A 20,027-nucleotide genomic window follows, 5' to 3' on the forward strand; every position below is an offset into this window, starting at 1 on the left:
TAGACACCTTTAGATGTCTTTTCTTTTTTTCACTACTATGTTTGTTCTATTTTAAACAAATCTAATCCCTAATTAAATATTTCAACTTGCTATTTATGTTCTCTTAAGTGTTTTAGCTTAGAAAAGCAAAACTATAAATGAGATTGATAGATTTATGTTCAGAATTTTATGGAACTATTCATAGCATTGAAATGACCGCATATTGATTTAAAATATTTGGAAAACTCGTACAATTAAAACTAAAGCTATATAGCATTTGGTATGATAACCAATTCAAGTTTTACATAGGCTCTATTTAACAGCCAAGGTTATGATAATTTTCTAGAAATACTTTTAAGAATAATTAATTTTCATTTTATTCCTGGGTAACAGACTGTCACGAAACTCTTTTTTTAGTCAAAAATCTAAATACTGCGAAGAACCGTCTTTTACAGCTTTACGCAATTTTCATTCCATTTATGAAGATTCACTAATCTCCTGATTTTATCCCCTTTTAAGGCTGAAAAAGTACCTATACATACCGTCTCTTTTTGAAATCTTTTTTCGATAATTTCTGTGACTTATTTTTAATAAATTATTCTGAATTAAAAACACTAAAAGGAAAATCTACTGTCAAATAATCTAAAAGATCCTCTATATTGCATACAACCCAAGAATGGGGCATTATTAAAGCTGCGTAAGTTATTACATAAAAAAAACTAGTTTTTTAAACTTAAAGTAAGGAGCGACATTACAACTTAAAACGAACAGAAATTACTCCGTATATGAAATGGGTTGTCCCCTCCGCAATCCCTCGCTCTTTACGCTAAAGTTTGACTCTTTGCCACAATTCTACTTTTTAAAACAATTAAAAGCTTTAGCGTAAAGAGCGAGGGATTGCGGAGGGGACAACCCATTTCATATACGGAGTAATTTCTGTTCGTTTTAAGTTTTAATGTCGCTCCTTACTTTCAGTTTAAAAAACTAGTTTTTTTATGTAATTTCTGAACGTTTTTGAATTAATGCACTTTTGATTTTGGCTCTCCGCACATAAATTATTAAAATGAAATTTTAATATTAATTCTTTTTTGGCTAAATGGCTTTCTCTTAGTTTTGATCAGACGATTTTGAGAAATAAGGGGTGGGAAGGAGGCCTAGTTACCCTCCAATTTTTCGGTTACTTAAAAAGGCAACTAGAACTTTTCATTTTTAACGAACGTTTTTATTAGTAAAATATATACGTAACTTAAGAATTGACTTACGTAACAAACTTTTATATTCTTATATTTTTTATTATGTATATGAGGGGGTTTGTCCCATCATTAATACCTCGCTCTTTACACTAAATCTTAAGCTTTGTCCTAATTCTTTAAGAATGACCCCTGAATCAGAAAGGCCGTAGAATAAATAGTTGAAATTACTAAAAATACTTTAGCATAAAGAGCAAGGTATTTATCTCCTCCTAAATACCTCACTCTTTATGCTAAAGTATTTTTAGAACCCCTCATATGCGTAATAATCTCTGTTCGTTTTAAGTTTTAATGATACTCCTTACTTTCAATTGAAAAAACTTTTCATGTTTATTTTTTCATTGTTTTTTTTTATAGTAATGCTAGAAAATCCTTCGCCCTTTTCATTGAATTTCTCTTCCCCCATGACATATTCCTCCAAGATAAGATCCTCCCACATAGCCCCCTCTCCTCAACCCCACCCCCAAACCAAAAAAATCCCCCTGAAAACATCTGTACGCCTCCCAATAACCATTACTGTATGTAAACATTGGACAAAGTTTGTAACTTGCAGCCCCTCCCCCAGGGACTTTGGGGGAGTGAGTCATTCCAAAGACATAGTTCTTATAGGTTTTTGACTATGCAGAACAAAATGGCTATCTCATAATTTTGATCCGTTGACTTTAGGAAAAATGAGCGTGGGAGGGGGCCTAGGTGCCCTCCAATTTTTTGGTTACTTAAAAAGGGCACTAGAACTTTTATTTCAGTTAGAATGAGCCCTTTTGCGAGATTCTAGGACCACTTGGTCAATACGATGACCCCTGAAAAAAAAACAAAAACAAATGAACATGCACCCGTGATCTGTCTTCTGGCAAAAAATACGAAATTCCACAATTTTGTAGATAGGAGCTTGAAATTTTCGCTATAGGGTTCTCTGATACGCTGAATGCGATGGTGTGATTTTCGTTAAGATCCTACGACTTTTAGGGGTGTTTCCCCCTCTTTTCCAAAATAAGGCAAATTTTCTCAGGCTCGTAATTTTTGATGACAAAGATTAAATTTGATGAAACTTATATATTTAGCATCAGCATAAAAATTCGATTCTTTTGATGTATCTTCTAGCATCAAAATTCCGTTTTTTTTAGTTTTGTTTACTATTGAGCCGGGTCGCTCCTTACTACAGTTCCTTACCACGAACTGTTTGATAAAAATTCTATTATCAACAGTTTATTTAAGAATTTTAAGTTAAACGAGTTATGAATGATACCGTCAATCATATCATTGATATGAATAGCTCCATAAGATTCTGAACCATAAATCTAAGAATCTTATTTATGGTTGTGCTTTTCTAAAATAAAAACACTTAGGAGAACATAAGTAGCAAGCTGATTTATTTAATTAGGGATTATGTATTTAAATTTTTAGACCTTTTAGGTTAGGGATTGTTTAATTTAGAGATAATTTTAGAGCTGTATGTTTGAAATATGTCCGTCTGGACAGCTTGTGTTATTTTCTAACTTGTTTCATGAAAATTTTTCTTTTTCTTCTTTTTGTTTCACTTTTTTCTTTTTTTGGGGCTTGTTCCCTTCCTCTGTTTTATCTGTAGTCTTTATATTTGATATTTTTCTTGTATTTCTTCTTACCCGAAGGACGGATTTATTTGATTTTGGTGTATTATAACTTTTCAAATCACTCTTGTTACTCCCCCCTGAAATAGAAATCACAGACTTTTTTCACTAAAATAATTTCTACTGACACTGATGTTATTTAATCTAATATGCTATCTTAGTACCCATCCCTGGCTCACAAAAAGATTTGACGTAGAGCCTGGAGGATGTTTCCTCCAGGTCTCCTCTAATCCCAGACCCTAATCTCTTGAGGGGTTTCCCCAAGGTAAATCCCTCCGGGGATCCACTGAAAAAAAAGTATTTTGCTCACTAGTGGAGTAAACACTTAAAAAAAAGAGATTCGAAAACAAATATCAACAATAACATTACATAAAAAATATGAATCACCAATAGCAATAAAACAACAATAACATTAAATAAAAGGAATTAATAAAACAAACTGATCGCACCGTGGTGAGGCGACAAACGCCAATGCACTGTTTCTAAAAGCTTTTCGTTTGAAACAGTCAGCTTCACATTAATATTCTGAAGGTAAAAGTTATTTATTATTTTTCGATTTTTATACCAAAGATGAAGATAAAGACGGTATTTACAGAAACGGAAATAAGCCAGTCGACACTAAAATCCTTTTTTCCTAAAAAAGGGTAAAGCCCAGAAAGGTAAAGAAGAGAATGATCTGAAGAGGTAGAATAAAGCTTTCCAAGGGCTTTCTAAAATTTTAGAGTAACCAATCTGGATCTTTGTTCTAGCATCCCGGACGGCACGCTCACGAAAATTTTTAAGATTTTTGGTAAATGTAATACCCGACCACCGCATCAAATCTATATAAGGGCTGGAAAATTTCTTAGAACTTAAAAGTTTAGGAGGGGATGGAAAATCGAAAGGAAGATATTCACATTTACCAACGTTAAGTGAGAGACGGATTTTAATAAAAGATTAAGAGCTTTATGAACCATTTGCGATAGTCTGACTTTAGACCGGCTTATTAGAAGAATAGCATCAGCATAAGCATAGTATGAAAGATCAGTTAACCCAACAAAACCCAGAAGAAATATTCTCAAGAATACTAGAAATGCAAAATTTTAAAATACTTGGGAGTAAATCACCAGCGCATTAGCGAGAGTGGAGCTTCTTCACACAAATCTCTCAAAAGTGTTACTCCTTAGAGGTCAAATGTCTCACCTGTAACTCATTTATGGCTACCCAAGAATTTGGTGGAAATCCCTGGAGCATTGGAACCAGAAATTGTAGGCAGCCAGACCAATGACCAATAAGTAGCATCATGCAAATAAGATTGAAAATCCTCATGAATACACTTGCCATGTTGAGGAACTGAAAATAAAATTCAAGAATTACTTGTCATTTACTAGTTGTTTAATTAGTTACGTTTTTTTATTGGCCACTTTTGCTTAGGATTTCTACCAGGATCGTAAATTTTGGCTAGTTGGGCATTTTGTTTTGTAAAAATGATACTTTTTTTGGACCGATACTTGCCTGGGAGACAACTCTGGCTTTGGGCTTCTGCGTTAGCATTGTTGAATTTTAATTTGTTATACCTACTAAATCTTTTTGAAAGTAAAAACCGTAGAGATGATTAATTTTTCAAGGAGCAAACAAAACAAAAACGAAAAAAATAATTCAAAAATAAAAGTCTCTAGAAACAAGATGGTGAGATAGTGGTAAACATATTCCGTTCTAAATAAAGATGATATAGTTCAATTGTAGCCCTAGATGATGGAGCGGTAGTTCTGGGGCTAGATGCATTGTGTTGCCACTTTTTATGGTTCACCCTAGTAAAGTGGATGGCATGCTGAAGTTGTAATTCTATGTCCTTTGGGGCCAGGGTTAGAGTCCTTTATAATCTCATACCTTGGGATGAGAGTCAAGGGTGCGACTATGTTAGGTCGTTTGCAAATTTATATGTATTTTCAATTTCTAAAAATGGAAAAATATAGAAGTAACCCTTATCCATGATTTTGAAAAACACTTTAAAAAATTATTTATTAAAAAAAAGTATATTCCCAAACTGGTGCCACTGTTAGTTCCTTATTTCTGTAACTAATTACAATAATTAGTTTGTTTTGTTTTTAAAATCTGCAAGAACGTACTTGCCATGATGAGTAAATGAAAATAAAGGATTGTCTGTAATTATAGCTATCAAGATTATTGTTTTTGTATAAAAATACCAATCGAAGGTGTCAAAATCAAAATGTCATGAAGGAGTTCATGACATTTAGAGGGACATTAAAATCTAGGGGGTGTAGTTTCCGCCCCTGCTCTCCACAATGATTGGGGGATTAGTTCTGGATGCATTTATATATTTAGATATAATAAGCTCTTGCCTTTTTTTTTGATTTAAGGAGTATCGGAAGCCATCACTGCCTTAAGTGATAATTACCTACTTAAATTACTCAATTTGTCCAGTTTATTTGGCAAACGACATAAATAAAGCTTACTTTATTTTGCAGTCATGGAAACCTGGAACAGATACAAAGGAGACGTTGGTGAAATATAAACAAGTTCTAAGCTATGAGGATTGATTTGACTTTAATTATTTGTCACTAGCAAGGGGTCGTTAGACAGAATCTGGAGTTATAAGTGGTAAAATATAGAGGCTATCTCTATGAAATTGGAATGTCACCTTTGAAGTTTGATGGATTTGTAAGTTAACAGGGGCCTACGTCATGGTCAGACCAGGGTAATACAGAAGATTTTGCTTTTAGAGGGGAACAGGACTTGAGGGATGGGGAAGAGTTAAAACAAAATAAAATGTGAAATATCTACGAATCCAAGAAAATAGAGGAAAAATACAGATAGTATTATTAACACTAGTCTCCTTATTCAACCCAAAACCCAAAACCCTTATTAACCCAAAACCAAGAGAGCTTACTGCTTTTATTCGCCAATTAATACTAACTACTATACCACTGGAGCAAACAGATAAACAAATGTGAGCTTATATGACAATCCTAAGCTAAATAGGAAAAAAAAAAAATGCAATTTAAGACAAAGTATATTAGACCCCAGAGTCAGCTGCAAATGGAATAATTTGATCAGAAATTTTTGCTAATAATACCATGAAGCACCAGGATGAACTTCAGAACAAGTTAATTCTCATTGTGAACTAAATGCTAAATATTCAAATTGACTTCATGCAGTTAAAAAATGCATCACAAAGAGTAAAAACTTATCTTCTGTTTCCTTGATAAAAATTTGAGATAACTATTACAGTTAAAGACAATAATGAGTAAAAGAGTTGGGCTATTCGACTTCCCTGTCTGACATAAAGTTAAACCATAAACTAACTGGTCTAAGAAATCAAGTAAAAAAATAAACCAATGGAAGTAAAGTACACTTTCAACAGGAAAGTACAGGACAATAATATCCTTTTTCCGTTTGGTTTCACTCTAGATGTGCCCAAGATTGGGGGGTTCAGTCTTAGAGATCTAGGGAGTTGGGTACAACCTCGAAAAACATACAAAATTGCAATCTACACGGGAAATACAGGAGGAAAGATTTAGGATACAGGGCACTCGCCCAAATCACACTTTTACCACACGTACGTATCTATTTATTATAGCAGTATTATTACCAATTATTACCAATTTTGATAGAAAAATCAATGCGGAAGTTTGGATACAATATTTTTGAGGTAAAGAATTTTCATTACCTGTTTGTGTACCAAGGTCTTTTGCTACATTCTAATAAATCAGCAAGGCATTAAAACAAGCATCGACAAAATGTTATTCAAAAATAAACTACTGTGTTGACTACCAAACCTATAGAACATTTTATAGCGAATCTACTAAAAAGAGATCCAAAACTAAACTAAAATTAAAATTGGGATCTTACCTAAAAAATTTGATTCAGAGAGCCTCAGCATTGGAGTACTAAACTGAAATCTTAAAGGAATTAAAAAACAGACATAAAAGCATTTTAATGAACCTACTCCATTCCTCCAGGGTGGTTCTTACATTAACCAGTGGTTCTTACTTACATGAAAATTCCAAACAAATTAGCCACTTCAGTTTTAACTTCACCTTTCTCGTCCTTAGAGATTGTTCTGCAGAAGATGTCAAGCCAGACTGGGGTTTGGGGGTGTTTTTTGAGGTATCAGATAAATGTATGTCCTTTAAATTATAACTCTTCTATGCAACTTTTCACGGGAAAAAAGTTCTTAAAATTTGATATTTTTTAAAGCTAATAATGTTTAACGTTTTCGTAAATGAGCTAATATACTTTGAATTAAAAATAGAAGCAAATAAAAAGCTACCAGTATGGTGATCCTTGGAACCAAAAGAAGACATTTGATAAGAACCTGAGGAATGTTAGGGGAGGAGGTTGCTCTCCTCCTAATAGGTTAAGTCTGATAGATTTTCAGTAAGGTTTGATAGAATCATATCTTCATTTTCATGGGGTGGGACAACCAGCATGCCTGCATCACCGATAGCCAACGTTTGTCTCATCAATATGTTCATCTTAGGGGGCTTCCATTCGGGAGGGTGGGTAAATTCTTTGCTGACAAAATAAGTAAAATAAACGCACTTTTCGGACATTTCAAGCCGTTTATGGTAGTGAACGTCAAATATTAATAGACCCTTGGTAATAGAAACAAACCTTAAACGATAAATTTAAAGAACATTTGCATCATAAGACTGTTATTTCTTCTGATCACATTTACGTGCGCAAACACAATTTTAAGTTTAGCCATGAAAAGTTATTACCATAAAAAGATTAGAATAATTTTATAAAAAGAGAAAAACATCCGAAAAGGGTGACAGCTTGAAAATTTTCACTGTGAAATTCAAACTTCTTAGAACTCTCAAATCCTTAACTACGGAAAAGGAAATATTGTATGTTTCCAGAGATGGACAGTCATGGATGTATGTGCACAAGTGCGTGTTTGTGTTTTTTGTTGTTGTATATTGTTCTAACCAGTAGTCCTAGAATTTCCGTTTGAGGATCGTCGGAAAGGTCTAAAGTAGAGTCAAGAGGTATAATGTAAAGTTTGTGTCGTTGCTACCTCAAAGACGACAAATTAATAGGATAAGGAGTTATATTCTGACTTCAGACGGCAAATTTTTTGGCCGAAACGGACCAAGTAACGCTGCCAAGTGAATTTGGCCGGACATGTTTTATTGAAACAAAACTCTCGTTCCTAAAGTTTTCTTAAAAAAAAGACTCCTTTGAATACTTATTTAATTTATAATTTGAATACTACTTGTGCATGAACAAGAAGTTTTATTTACATTAGGTATAATGTATTGGACCAGAGATAAAGAATCTTCAACTCAGATTTGAAATGATGGTGTACTGATTATTCATTGAGACGCAGAAATTCCTTCAAGGTTCATGTTTATTCAGGTCACCAAAGCGAAACTTGATCCAGCTCCTTAATCCAGTCTATAATCCAGCTCCTTACCTACCTCCTCCTCCAGTCTTCTCTGCTGCCTCCAAAAGGGACCAACATCCAATACAGTAATTTACTTAGATGGAAGCAACAAAGGCTTCGTTTTACTTTAACCGAGCTATGTTCAGCAATATTTGAAATGAAAAAAAGAATTTATGGTTGATCCCCCAAGTTATGTACTAAAAATCTCCAAACTATAAGTTTTGTAAGTCACAGTCCGTATTTCCGTCCGTAAACAGTCCGTAAACGGAATCTATGTTTAATCTGTCTTGGAAGTTGCCTTCGCCAATGCAAATCAGATTTCAAACTTGTCCTTCTCAGCTCAAAGAATTTCATTGAATAAATTTCTACAATTTGCAGGCTGACTACTACTCCCTTATGAATAAACTTTGAAAGGAACTTTTAGCAGAACTATCTTTTGAAATAATAACCTAAAACTGGTTCAAGACCAAAAAACTCTTTTGAAGCCGAAAATGCCCTTCCTACTACCAGATTTGACCTCTTTAGATTCAAAAGTTCCGGTAATTTGAAGTTGAAAAATTATTTGAAAAATTACCTAAAATATCAATAGAAAGAGAAATATCGTCTACAATATAACTGGGTTACTCTGAAGTCTATCGATGGAAATCGAAAAAAGTCCGCTTAAGGCCAATCTTTATCTACTTAGGGCTTTTTGGTAGAAGACTTGATATATATCATTATGAGTCATTCTTAATTGTACTTTGTTAATTTTAAGTTCAAAGTGTTCAATGAAAACTGAAAATTTTTTCTAAAATTTTTGACCATCTGCTATCAAAGAACAAAGAAGGGACATGGCTTCTCTTGGTTAAAAAGATTGGCTCTAATATTTATCTAGTCTTATGGTGTGCTCTGGATACTACTAATAATATATCGCATTTCTTATAAGTAATATGGGGACAAAATGGTTGAGGTACATTTTCATTATTGTTGTAATTATCAAGGACCCAACAGTGATAGGGCCAAGGGAACTGCGATGAAGACAAAACATTGAAGAAAAAAACTCAGTTATACGGATTCATGACCCTCGAATAAGAAAACTGTTTTTACATTTTGTTTTTAGTACAGCACAAATTATCTTCTAGTTTTAAAAGTGTTTAAGTAGATGGTGCCCCAGCTCAATTTGTCTCAATTTTGAGTAATTTGAGCTTGACGTAATTATTCCTTTTAATTTATATTTGCTTTAAGATTGATTAATTTATTCAAGGTAATTTATCTAAATTTAAGGTTAGACTTATTATATGAGTTTATTTCTACCTGTCTTAGATTTTAATCCTGCACTTTGTTTTTCTTTGAACAACTTTTTTTAAACTCTGTTTTTAAATTAATGGATATGAGCTTTCTAATTGACGGTTTGCTAACGGATTAAATCTAAAACAAAAATTAAATCGTTTTTCTGCTTTTCTGCTAAAAATTAGAATTTCTGATGGTAATTTAAGTTCTAAGAAATTTTTGAATATTCAGCCTAACGTTCGATCAATCGTAGTTTTGTGCAAACATTTTTAAATAATGTTTGTACTTCAGTCAGTCAAACTATTTTTCGTTTCATTTCAACAAGAATTTTGATGGAAAATTAATATTGTTAAAGAACTCATGAGAATCCAAGAAATCATTAAGAACTATAAAAAATATTAAGCCACTGTTCGTTCAAATGCTTTTTGGTGGGTGTGATTTTTTCTTTGTTCCCTGCTTTTCAGCCATAAGGCACAAGCCTATTTATTGTTGGGTTTCGGAGTGAGACTATCTGTTTATTATCTACCAATAATTACTAATGCCAATATGTTGAGCGAGTTCAATTATAGCATTAGAAGCAATTATAATTTTTAATAATTTACATTTTCTGTCAGAAATTACGCCCTGCTTTAGATAGCCCATCAGTCTCAGTCCGTTTTATTTTTTACTATTTTTCCATCTATAGTGACCCCCTCATATAAGGTCTGTGGATAATCGGAAGGGGTTCCGGTTACAAATTTTCAATTAATTAAGCAAATTTTTGTAGGTAAAACTACCTGAGCTTGTGAAAAAGCCTAGACAGTCAAACCCAAGACACAAGCACAGACAGTTCATTTTTTGTTAGCCCCACTGTCTTAGCTTATAACTGGATTCACTTGCATAACATTCGAGGCAGACAGGAGGCCCTTGTAGGCTTTGGACTCTTATTCCCCTTGCAGTTTCAGTCCACTTGCGGTTCAGCTAACATTAAATTAACTTTTTTATTAGTGCAAATGTCTAATTTTATGAATCGAATCAATTGCCTTGCCTGACACTCATTGCAGAATGACCCTATTTTGACTTTAGATGCTTGTTTGCCTCTCATTCTAGGCAAATTAACGATCCTGTGTCAATTCTAAATTCTTGGTTCAACCTGCCTAAGACCATAGGCAACTGCTCCTTGTTTACCTCTCATTTCAGGCAATCTAATGGTTCTATGTCAAATTTAAATCCTTGGTCAACCTGCCTGAGACTCTACGCAGGCGTAAGTTGCTAAAAGATAACAAACAAATATTGGTCCAATAAGAGAGGCACGTGTACTCCCAACGTTTACCCGTGCCAAAATCAACCAAACATTTGGAAAACTATAGGTTCTGTCACCGTCTTAGTTCTATGACTATATATCTTGGTTCCACTTCCCTAAAAAAAAAAATGCAGAGACGGATAATAGGTAGACATATTTATATAAGTGAACTATCATCATTTTTATAGAATCCTAATAATGGGGGATTAATGCCAGGTTTGCTTCTCACTCAATTGGACTATCTGTCTTGGCTTTTTCTACAATTAGCCATGACTTGATGCCTACGACTATTCCATTTTAATTCAAAGAATTTTGAACCCTCAACTGAAAAAGCGCTCGGAGGACAAAGATTTTTGTCAGATGATGAGGCAATCACCTTCGTGAACAATTATTTTACAGAAAAGAACGCCGAATACTATTTTGAAAGATTAAAGAGATGCGAGCATAGCTGGGAGAAGTGTATAAAGTCACAAGGAGACTATATAAAAAACAAAGATAAACTCTAAGATAAACATTCTTGTAGGCTATCTATGTTAGGTCGGAAATTTTTCATACCACCCTCGTAATACTCCCTTCAAGATTAAAGCAAATGCTTAACCCATTGTTTCACGAGTACATTTTTTTTTCAAGTAAATGACGTTTATTTTGGACAAAAATGATGCATGCCCGACATTTTCCCGAGCTAAATTCTTGTAGACTTGTAACAATTATTCATAATCCAAATTAAGAGCTAAGCATCTAGTTTTATTTAAATGTTTTTTGTTTTTGTGTGCGTAAAATTCCGAATTAAAGATAAAAAAATCTACACTTTAAGCGAAGAGACTGAAGTTCAGCTACTTCGTGCTTCGTTCACAATTCCTGCAAAGCTGCACCAAGTCATCCACAAAAGAGATATCACCCTTTCGCAAGAATGCGAAGCCTTTTTGAGCCAACCCTTTTGCTCACTTGACAGATTCTATTTCATATCAGAAGACCTTCTCTTGAAGCATTTAAAACATAATTCTAAGTACGGTACAACCTTCTAGTTTATTTAAACCGGGTTAATTTTAAAAAAGGAAAAAAAAATTAGTATTAAAAAAAAAATTCGAATTTTTTTTCTGATTTGAATTAAACCTTCACCAAGTCTTACCTAGAAGTACACATTGTATTTTCACAAGAATATGAAGTTGATTTGGACCGAAAACTTTACTGAAAATATATATTTTACATCGAAATTCAATAGATCTTCTGCTTGAAGCTTTTAATTCATAATTTTATTTAGGGTGCAATCTTCCAGTTTACGCATTAACAGGCTTACTTTTAGGATAAAATTCTTAGGATTAGTAAGATCAAAGATATATTTCGAGCAAAAGGACTAAATTTCAACTATTCCATGTTTCGTTCAAGATTCGAGCTAAAGGTTCATCAAGATCCAGATGCTCCGCAAGAATGTCTGTTTTACTGTTTCAAGAGGGTGCCACTTGCGTAATTCAAAACTCTGACTCACAAGACATCTTTACTAGGACAAATCCTAAGGGATTTTCAGCTTGAATATTTCAATTCAAGGTCATAATGTCTTAATTAGCGAATAAAATTCAATTTTATTGATTTTACCATCTACAAATTACAAGGAATTATGAATTTTAGAGATGAAGTTCGAACTTTGAAAAGAGAGAACGAACTTCAACTACTTCATGCCTCGTTCAGCATTCGCACCAAGCTCTTCCACAAAAGCATTATACGAGTCTACAAGAGCAAAGAATTTGTTTGGGCTCAAACTTTGAGATACGACATCATTTTATCGCAGAAGATTCTAAAAGATCTTCCCATTCAATCATGTAGTTCGAGGTCTTAATCACAGACCTCTTGTCTTAAAAGACTTCTTCTGTTTCATTTATTTGTCGATTTAGTTCAGTGTAAAACCTTGGGAACTAAAGAGTTCAAGTTTTTTTTCAAATAGAGATCGCATTTCAACTACTTCATGCTTCGTTCATCATTCGAGCTAAAGCTTTTACCAAGTGCATAAGCAGTATTATTTTGAGAGGACGGACAAATTAACCATGCATAGGATGGTTACCTTAATAATAAGGCCGTTTTTGTTGAAAGGTAGATTAGAAGTTTTGCATTGGCCTTCAGAGCCCAACCGACCTCGTCTCTCGGTCTGCTTTTTTCGGATGTTTTGCAAGATCTAGAGAAAGATAAGGCAGATGCTGAACATTAAGAAAGTTAGTAGAAAAGAAAAATGGAATGCATACAGAGAAATGCCAAACTTTTTTTTTTGAATTTTTACTATTCTTGCTATTGAGAGCTAAATTGTCAAAATTGTATATTGTCTTTAAGCACCAAGGTCAATTGAAAATAAATTTAACTGGAATATGGAACATTTGAATAAATTAAATATTTGAACTGGTAAGCAGAAACATGTGCAATCACACAGATCTTGACAAATTAGGAGAAATTAAGAGTTCAATTTTTGAGGAAAAAGACGATTTGCAACTATTTAGTTTTTATAGCAGTGGGCATACAATTAAAAGAAATGTGGGTTCAAAATTAGTACAAAATAATCTAATATATATGGGACTAATATCACAAGAAAGTGTATCTTTTCTTTGAAAGGGTAGTTGTGCGAATCAACAGATTGTTAGTGCTGGAATTCCCACGCACGAAATATAAATATAAACAGCTATAATATAAATAAAAAATATGAATAAAAATATAAATGATTAGTTTCGCTTATTAATTTTACCGCTTGAAAATGCGACATTGACAGAAATTTGGTATTACCCAAGAAATTTTGTACATTTTAAACAACCTAATCAGGGCCGTATCGAGGATTTTTGTTCGGGAACTTCAAAAATTTGTTTATATACATTCTTTAATATTTTTAAGAGCCGAAAAAAACATTTGGGAGGGGGTCCAATCCCCTAATGGATACGGCTTTGAACCTGTTTTCTTATAGAAAATGGCTATTTAGAAAAATTGGGTTTCTATTTTGTCGTCCTTTGTAATTTAAACACTTATTCTGGATCGGAATTTTAAATAGAATCAATTGGCGAAGTTCGTTTCAGTTCGTTCATTTAACTTAGCAAAAGGGGAGAAACTCAGCATTGTTAATTACCCTATTATAATTATGCATTTAACTTCTTGTTTTCTATTTTTTTATTTTTTTTTTTTACTTCGTTTGACTTTTATTGTTACAAGATCAAGGAATAGATCATCAAATCTGTTTAACGTTATTATGAGGGTAGTTATGACCTTGGTATTATTTCAAATAATTGTTTCCTTTCCATTAAAATATTGATTTTTTTTTGCGCCCCTTTCAGTGCAAAAGGGGTGATTGTTCACCAAACAAATTTTTCAATTATAGACTGAACATTTTTTCTCGAAAGTTACTATTTGATATTTCAGAGAGATAGCTTTCTTAGATATTTTTGTGTCGCATCCCCTTTTTTAATTTACTTGTTGTTTTAATCTTACAGAAGTCTCGAAGGTGCTGGTACTAACCTATTCCAGTTTCTGATTTGCACTTAAATTTAAGTATTTGCTTATCAATGACAGGCTTAAGCATAGTTTTATCAAGTAATTACAGCCTATGGTTTAATCTTAATTTAAATACCAGTTGACAAGCTTTATTTTACAATTGCAACTAATTTAGATTAAATATTGCTTTTAAAAACAGGCAAAACATGGATATAATGGCAAATTGAAGCGTTTGACTGTATCGTTTTTTAAAACCCATATTTAATTTTTATACTTTTTAACATTTTTATTGTTTTTGTTTAGTTAAAACATAGATAAAAATTGCTGATAATAATTTTATTTCAGGTATCTAATAATTAGGATTCAAGATTATATTTAATTATTATTTAGCTAGAGAAAATATATTCAAAGTCAAATACTGAAACTTGTTGCACAAAATACTTATGATATGCTTGCTATTTTTTTTGTTTCTATGTACGGCCAATTATCTTTGACATATAATTTTGTTTTCAACGTATGTCGATAACTTATAAATTTGGGGAGGGGGGGGTGACGTATTTTTCGAAATATAAGGGGGGAGAATATATTTTTGCTTTCTCGGTATAACTACAAAAAAGGCCATTTTTATTCTAAATACCAGCAAAAATATTTTTCTAAATCTAGGGAGTAGGTCACAGAATTTTGAGAAGGAGGGTTACAAATAACCTAATAATTTGACCTAGCAAATCTATTGGATTTCAAAGCAATTTTGACTGGAATGTTACTATAATTTTAGGGAGTGAAGACGCCTTATGAAGGCCAATCTTAGTAGCAAACTACAGATTTTAAGTATTTAACTTTTATATGCCTATGATATAGAATTTTAATTTTCAGGTGAATTTTGACTGGAATTTTAATAGCGAGTGGAGGTTTTGGAAGGAATGTTGCCTAGAATTTCATGAAAAATGTTAGGGCTTAGAGCCCTTTGTTAATTCCTATATCATTAAAAACCAAATAATCACAACTTTAAAATTATATAGCATATCAAATTTTTAGAAAGAATTTAGTAGTGACTTATATATTTAAAGTTTATTTCAACTGAAAACTTACAAACAAAATTTGGGACTGGAGCCCTCTTATGAAGGCCAATGTCTTTTTATTTACTCGTAATGTATAGTTTTGGATGGTGTTTTTAGGGATGGTGTGTTAGAGAATAGAATATTGGAAGCAAATTATCTTGAATTTTACTAAATAATTTAGAGATTGGAGCCCTTTGTGAAGGCCAATGTAGTTCAAAAAAGCGAATCTTACATACTTAATTTTTACTTATAATAGAGCATATAAATGTTAGGGACAACATCTACTAACACCAAAAAGCATTCTGTTTGGCATTTCTACTTTCCAACAATTGAGCATGCATACTTTGTGCAGTAGTAAGAAAAGTGGATATGTGCACACAATCAATCATCACGCTTTCATCTTGGTTATTAACACAAGCTCGCCCTAGAAAATTCAGAAAATCGGAATTATATTTGTATACTAAAGTTATAAGCCATAGGGAAATTAGAAGTGATGGGACCACAAATTTCACACGAAGAGGTGATGGGAAACATTCATCTAAAGACCGTAGATGAGGTTCTTGGGATCAAGGCTCCATGTCCCCTAATAAAAATTAATCGAACATATTTCAAAGGGAATTCTTTTAAAACAGCGTTAAATATGAGGTGTCTATAATTTCACTCCACTAAAAAAAATCCATGGGTCTATCCTCCCCCTCCAACAGAAAATAAAACGGTTTATTTACTAATAGCGATAAACATATGATGACTTATCATAATGTTTATTATAACTGTCGACTATGATAAACATTGTTGATTTATCATAATGATAAATCAACAGCATGATTATTGGCAACATCATTTTTAATAAAAATTAATAAATATAATAACGTTCTTCTTTTTCTTTAGGGAGGGGGTGGTAAATTTTCAGGAGGGTCCAAGGCTGCATTTATATACTCTATTAATTAATAGCGTTAAAGAATAGAAAATTCCTTAAGTTGCAGTCCTTGAGTTGTGTTCCTTAAATTGTAAAGTTCCTTATTGTTGAAGTCCAGATGATTTACATGGCAAATGAAGTTTTAAATTGACCGCTCAACAAAGAACTAAAAAGCACTGAACAAAAAAGTTACGGGTATAAATAAATCAACCGTTTCATAACGTAATCACCTGATATTCAAAATTTAGGCGAAGCGTGTAAGATTAGGCATGGTTGGGACCTTACAAACTTCTGAATATGTTTACAATAAACAGAAATTTTAAATCTCTCATATGTTATGTTTCGTGTAACTCTTTAAACGAAATTAAATAAAAAAAACAAGTTTTTTTAACTGAAAGTAAGGAGCGACATTAAAACTTAAAACGAACAGAAATTACTTCGTATATGAAAGAGGCTGCTTCCTCATCAACGCCCCGCTCTTTACGCTAAAGTTTGACTCTGTCTATCAATTCTTCTTTTTAAAACAGTAAAAAACTTTAGCGTAAAGAGTGGGGCGTTGATAAGGAAGCAGCCCCTTTCATATACGAAGTAATTTCTGTTCGTTTTAAGTTTTAATGTCGCTCCTTACTTTCAGCTAAAAAAACTTGTTTTTTTTTTATTTAATTTCTGAACGTTTTTGAATCAATGCATGTTTTGATTTTGGCTCTCCGCAGAGGAATAATTAAAACGAAATTTGCATTTTTTTTTTTTTTGGGCTAAATGGCTTTCTCATAAATTTGATCGAATGATTTTGAGAAAAAAGAGCGGGGGAGGAAGCCTAGTTGCCCTCCGATTTTTTGGTTAATTAAAAAGGCAACTAGAACTTTTAATTTTTTACGAATATTTTTATTAGTAAGAGATTTACGTAACTTATAAATTAGCTTACGTAAAGAACTTTTGTATTCTCATATTTTTATTACATATATAAGTTCGCCCCCTTGTCAGATCCTCGCTCTTTACACTAAAGCTTAAATTTTGTCCCAATTCATTAAGAATGACCCCAGAATCACAAAAACCGTAGAATAAATAGTTGAAATTACTAAATATACTTTAACGTAAAGAGCGAGGTATTAGGAGGAGGTGAGCCCCTCAAATGGGTAATAATTTCTGTTTGTTTTAAGTTTTAATGCTGTTCCCTACTTCCAGCTGAAAGTACTTTTTCATATTTATTTTTTCATTTTGTTTTTAAATAATGCTAGTAAATCCTGCGCTCCCTTCATGGAGATTTTCATCCCCCATGACAAATTATCGATGGAAAGTTCCCCCAGCATATCCCCCTCTTCTCAACCCCTCCCCCAACCAAAAAAATCCTCCTGAAAACGCCTGTACACTTCCCAATAACCATTACTATATGTAAGCATGGGTCAAAGTTTGTAACTTGTTGCCCCTCCCATGGGGACTGTGGGGGAGTAACTCGTCCCTAAAGACATAGTTATAAGGTTTTTCGATTACGATGAATAAAATGTCTATCTCAGAATTTTGATCCGTTGACTTTGGTAAAATAATTAGCGTGGGAGGGGGCCTAGGTGCCCTCCAATTTTTTTGGTCACTTAAAAAGGGCACTAGAACTTTTCATTTCCGTTAGAATGAGCCCTCTTGCAACATTCTAGGACAAATGGGTCGATACGATCACCCCTGGGAAAAAGAAAAAAAAAAACAAAAAAACAAATAAACACGCATCCGTGATCTGCCTTCTGGCAAAAAAATACAAAATTCCACATTTTTGTAGATAGGAGCTTGAAACTTCTACAGTAGGGTTCTCTGATACGCTGAATCTGATGGTGTGATTTTCGTTAAGATTCTATGACTTCTAGGGGGCGTTTCCCCCTATTTTCTAAAATAACGCAAATTTTCTCAGGCTCGTAACTTTTGATGGGTAAGACTAAACTTGATGAAACTTATATATTTAAAATCAGCATTAAAATGCGATTCTTTTGATGTAGGTATTGGTATCAAAATTTCATTTTTTAGAGTTTTGGTTACTATTGAGCCGGGTCGCTCCTTACTACAGTTCGTTACCACGAACTGTTTGATCAAGAACATAAGTGAAATGGCAAAAAGTGGGCTTTCGCATAAAGCTTTTTATCATTTTTTCAGAGTGGAGAGGAGGGTACTATCTCTTTAGCTTCTCTGACAGTAGGTTAATGTTTTATCAAAAAATGATCTATCACTAAAATCAAAACGCGTATTATTTTCATTGTTAAAGGCTCATTAAGATCTTGCAAAATCCCCACGAGAAAAATTCTCACGTGGACATAAATCACATAGATCACACAAAAATCCACATATATCAAATTCGGTCTTTATTAAATGTTTTGAAGTTTAGTTTCGGACGAATAATTTTGGTAGATGAAATTGCGTTAGTATTTCCTTTCAATAGACTGAATAAGAGTTGTAAAAAATTCCTTTTGTCAAATTTGTGTAAAGGGATGTTTCACCTTTTCAATTTCTTACAGTTAGTGAAGTCTAACTAAAGACAAATATTTCAGAATACTAAAATTGTTGCTACTTCTCCTTTTAAATAATGATTAAGAAGTCAGATCATTTCAGAATTAGCAAATCTTCTTTTCCACCCAAAGAACAAACTAGTATGTAGCTAATTAAATAATTCTCAGACCACACTGGCTAAGCAGAACAAAACGAAAAAATCACAGAATTAAATAATTTGTATTATATACAGGTTGATATGTAGGATTTACTTATAGATAAAAAAAAAGTTCATATCATTCCCTCAAATTGCGAAGGCGTGTCCCATCACACCTTACAGTAATAATAGTTTTATCTAAAACGTAAAATTGTGAAAATCGATACCACAACTTGACATCTTACTGCAGCGCTAAGCCAACTCAAGCCAAAACAGCTGTGTATGCTCCTCCTCCACTCCAACCTACCTATAATTTCACTCTTTATCCCCTCTCATGAGTTTCAATTTCCTATATGTCCTTTTTTAATGGCCTCTTTCCATCCTATTTGGGGATGATTTGCTTCAATTTGGCCCCAATCGAAGGGCCAAAAAGCACGACCTTTGATAATCTGACATTGTTTGTCCGTAAAACATGGCCTAGCTATCTTAGCTTTTCTTTCATAATAGCCTTAGAAAGTAGGATTGAACCAAGTTTTTTGTACAGTTTACTGTGCGATATAAAGTCACTCATACGAGTATTTAAAACTATTCATAGACACTTTCTACGAAATTTATTTAACAATTCTTCCTCAAACTTAGCCGATGTTTAGCCGATTTCATATTTAGCCGAGTAATATTTAGCCGATTTCACAAATGTGGGTCCCATTATTCTTATCTTCGTACGCAGACTTCGTAATCTTCCTAGTGTTCAGAAATTTTTTCCAACTGCAAAAGAGTACCCTCCGTCCTGGCTACTGTACTCTACCTCTTTACGGTATCCACTCTATTCACCAGTAATGCTACCCACGGAGGTGAAGCCATCCACTTGATTGATTTTCTGTTACGTAACATTAGTTCTTTTACCTCCTTTTTTTGTAGTCTGAACAACTAACTATTTGAAGCACAAATTTTCAAATCGATTGCACCTTGAATTATCGATATTCGAATATTATTCACTTCGCTAATATCTTTATCTGAAGCACTGACACTCAAACCAAATGTATAGTCTAAGTCTAGGAGGGTTTTACCTTCCAATTTGATACAATGTTCTCCCATACCTTTGTCAGGCTTCTTAGCACAAAGTATATCAAAACAGTTTATAAAAACGAAAATAGGACAAAATTCTACTTCAGTCTTAATTCCACACCAATCC

General features: G+C 33.2%; 1 protein-coding gene across 3 annotated transcripts in view; it reads right to left on the reverse strand.

Moving 5' to 3' along the window:
* LOC136038225 (potassium/sodium hyperpolarization-activated cyclic nucleotide-gated channel 3-like) overlaps positions 1-20,027 on the reverse strand; it is a 292,504-nt gene that overhangs the window by 110,733 nt on the left and 161,744 nt on the right. For 2 of the 3 annotated variants that reach the window (XM_065721317.1, XM_065721318.1), the window contains exons 6-7: positions 12,836-12,946; positions 4,019-4,168 (exon numbers count right to left, since the gene is read on the reverse strand). In XM_065721317.1, the coding sequence (XP_065577389.1) occupies positions 4,019-4,168; positions 12,836-12,946 (261 nt within the window). The remainder of the gene's footprint in view (positions 1-4,018; positions 4,169-12,835; positions 12,947-20,027) is intronic. The other variant, XM_065721319.1, reaches the window with a different exon arrangement.

Source organism: Artemia franciscana, chromosome 17 (assembly GCF_032884065.1).
Source record: "Artemia franciscana chromosome 17, ASM3288406v1, whole genome shotgun sequence".
Lineage (NCBI taxonomy): Eukaryota > Metazoa > Arthropoda > Branchiopoda > Anostraca > Artemiidae > Artemia > Artemia franciscana.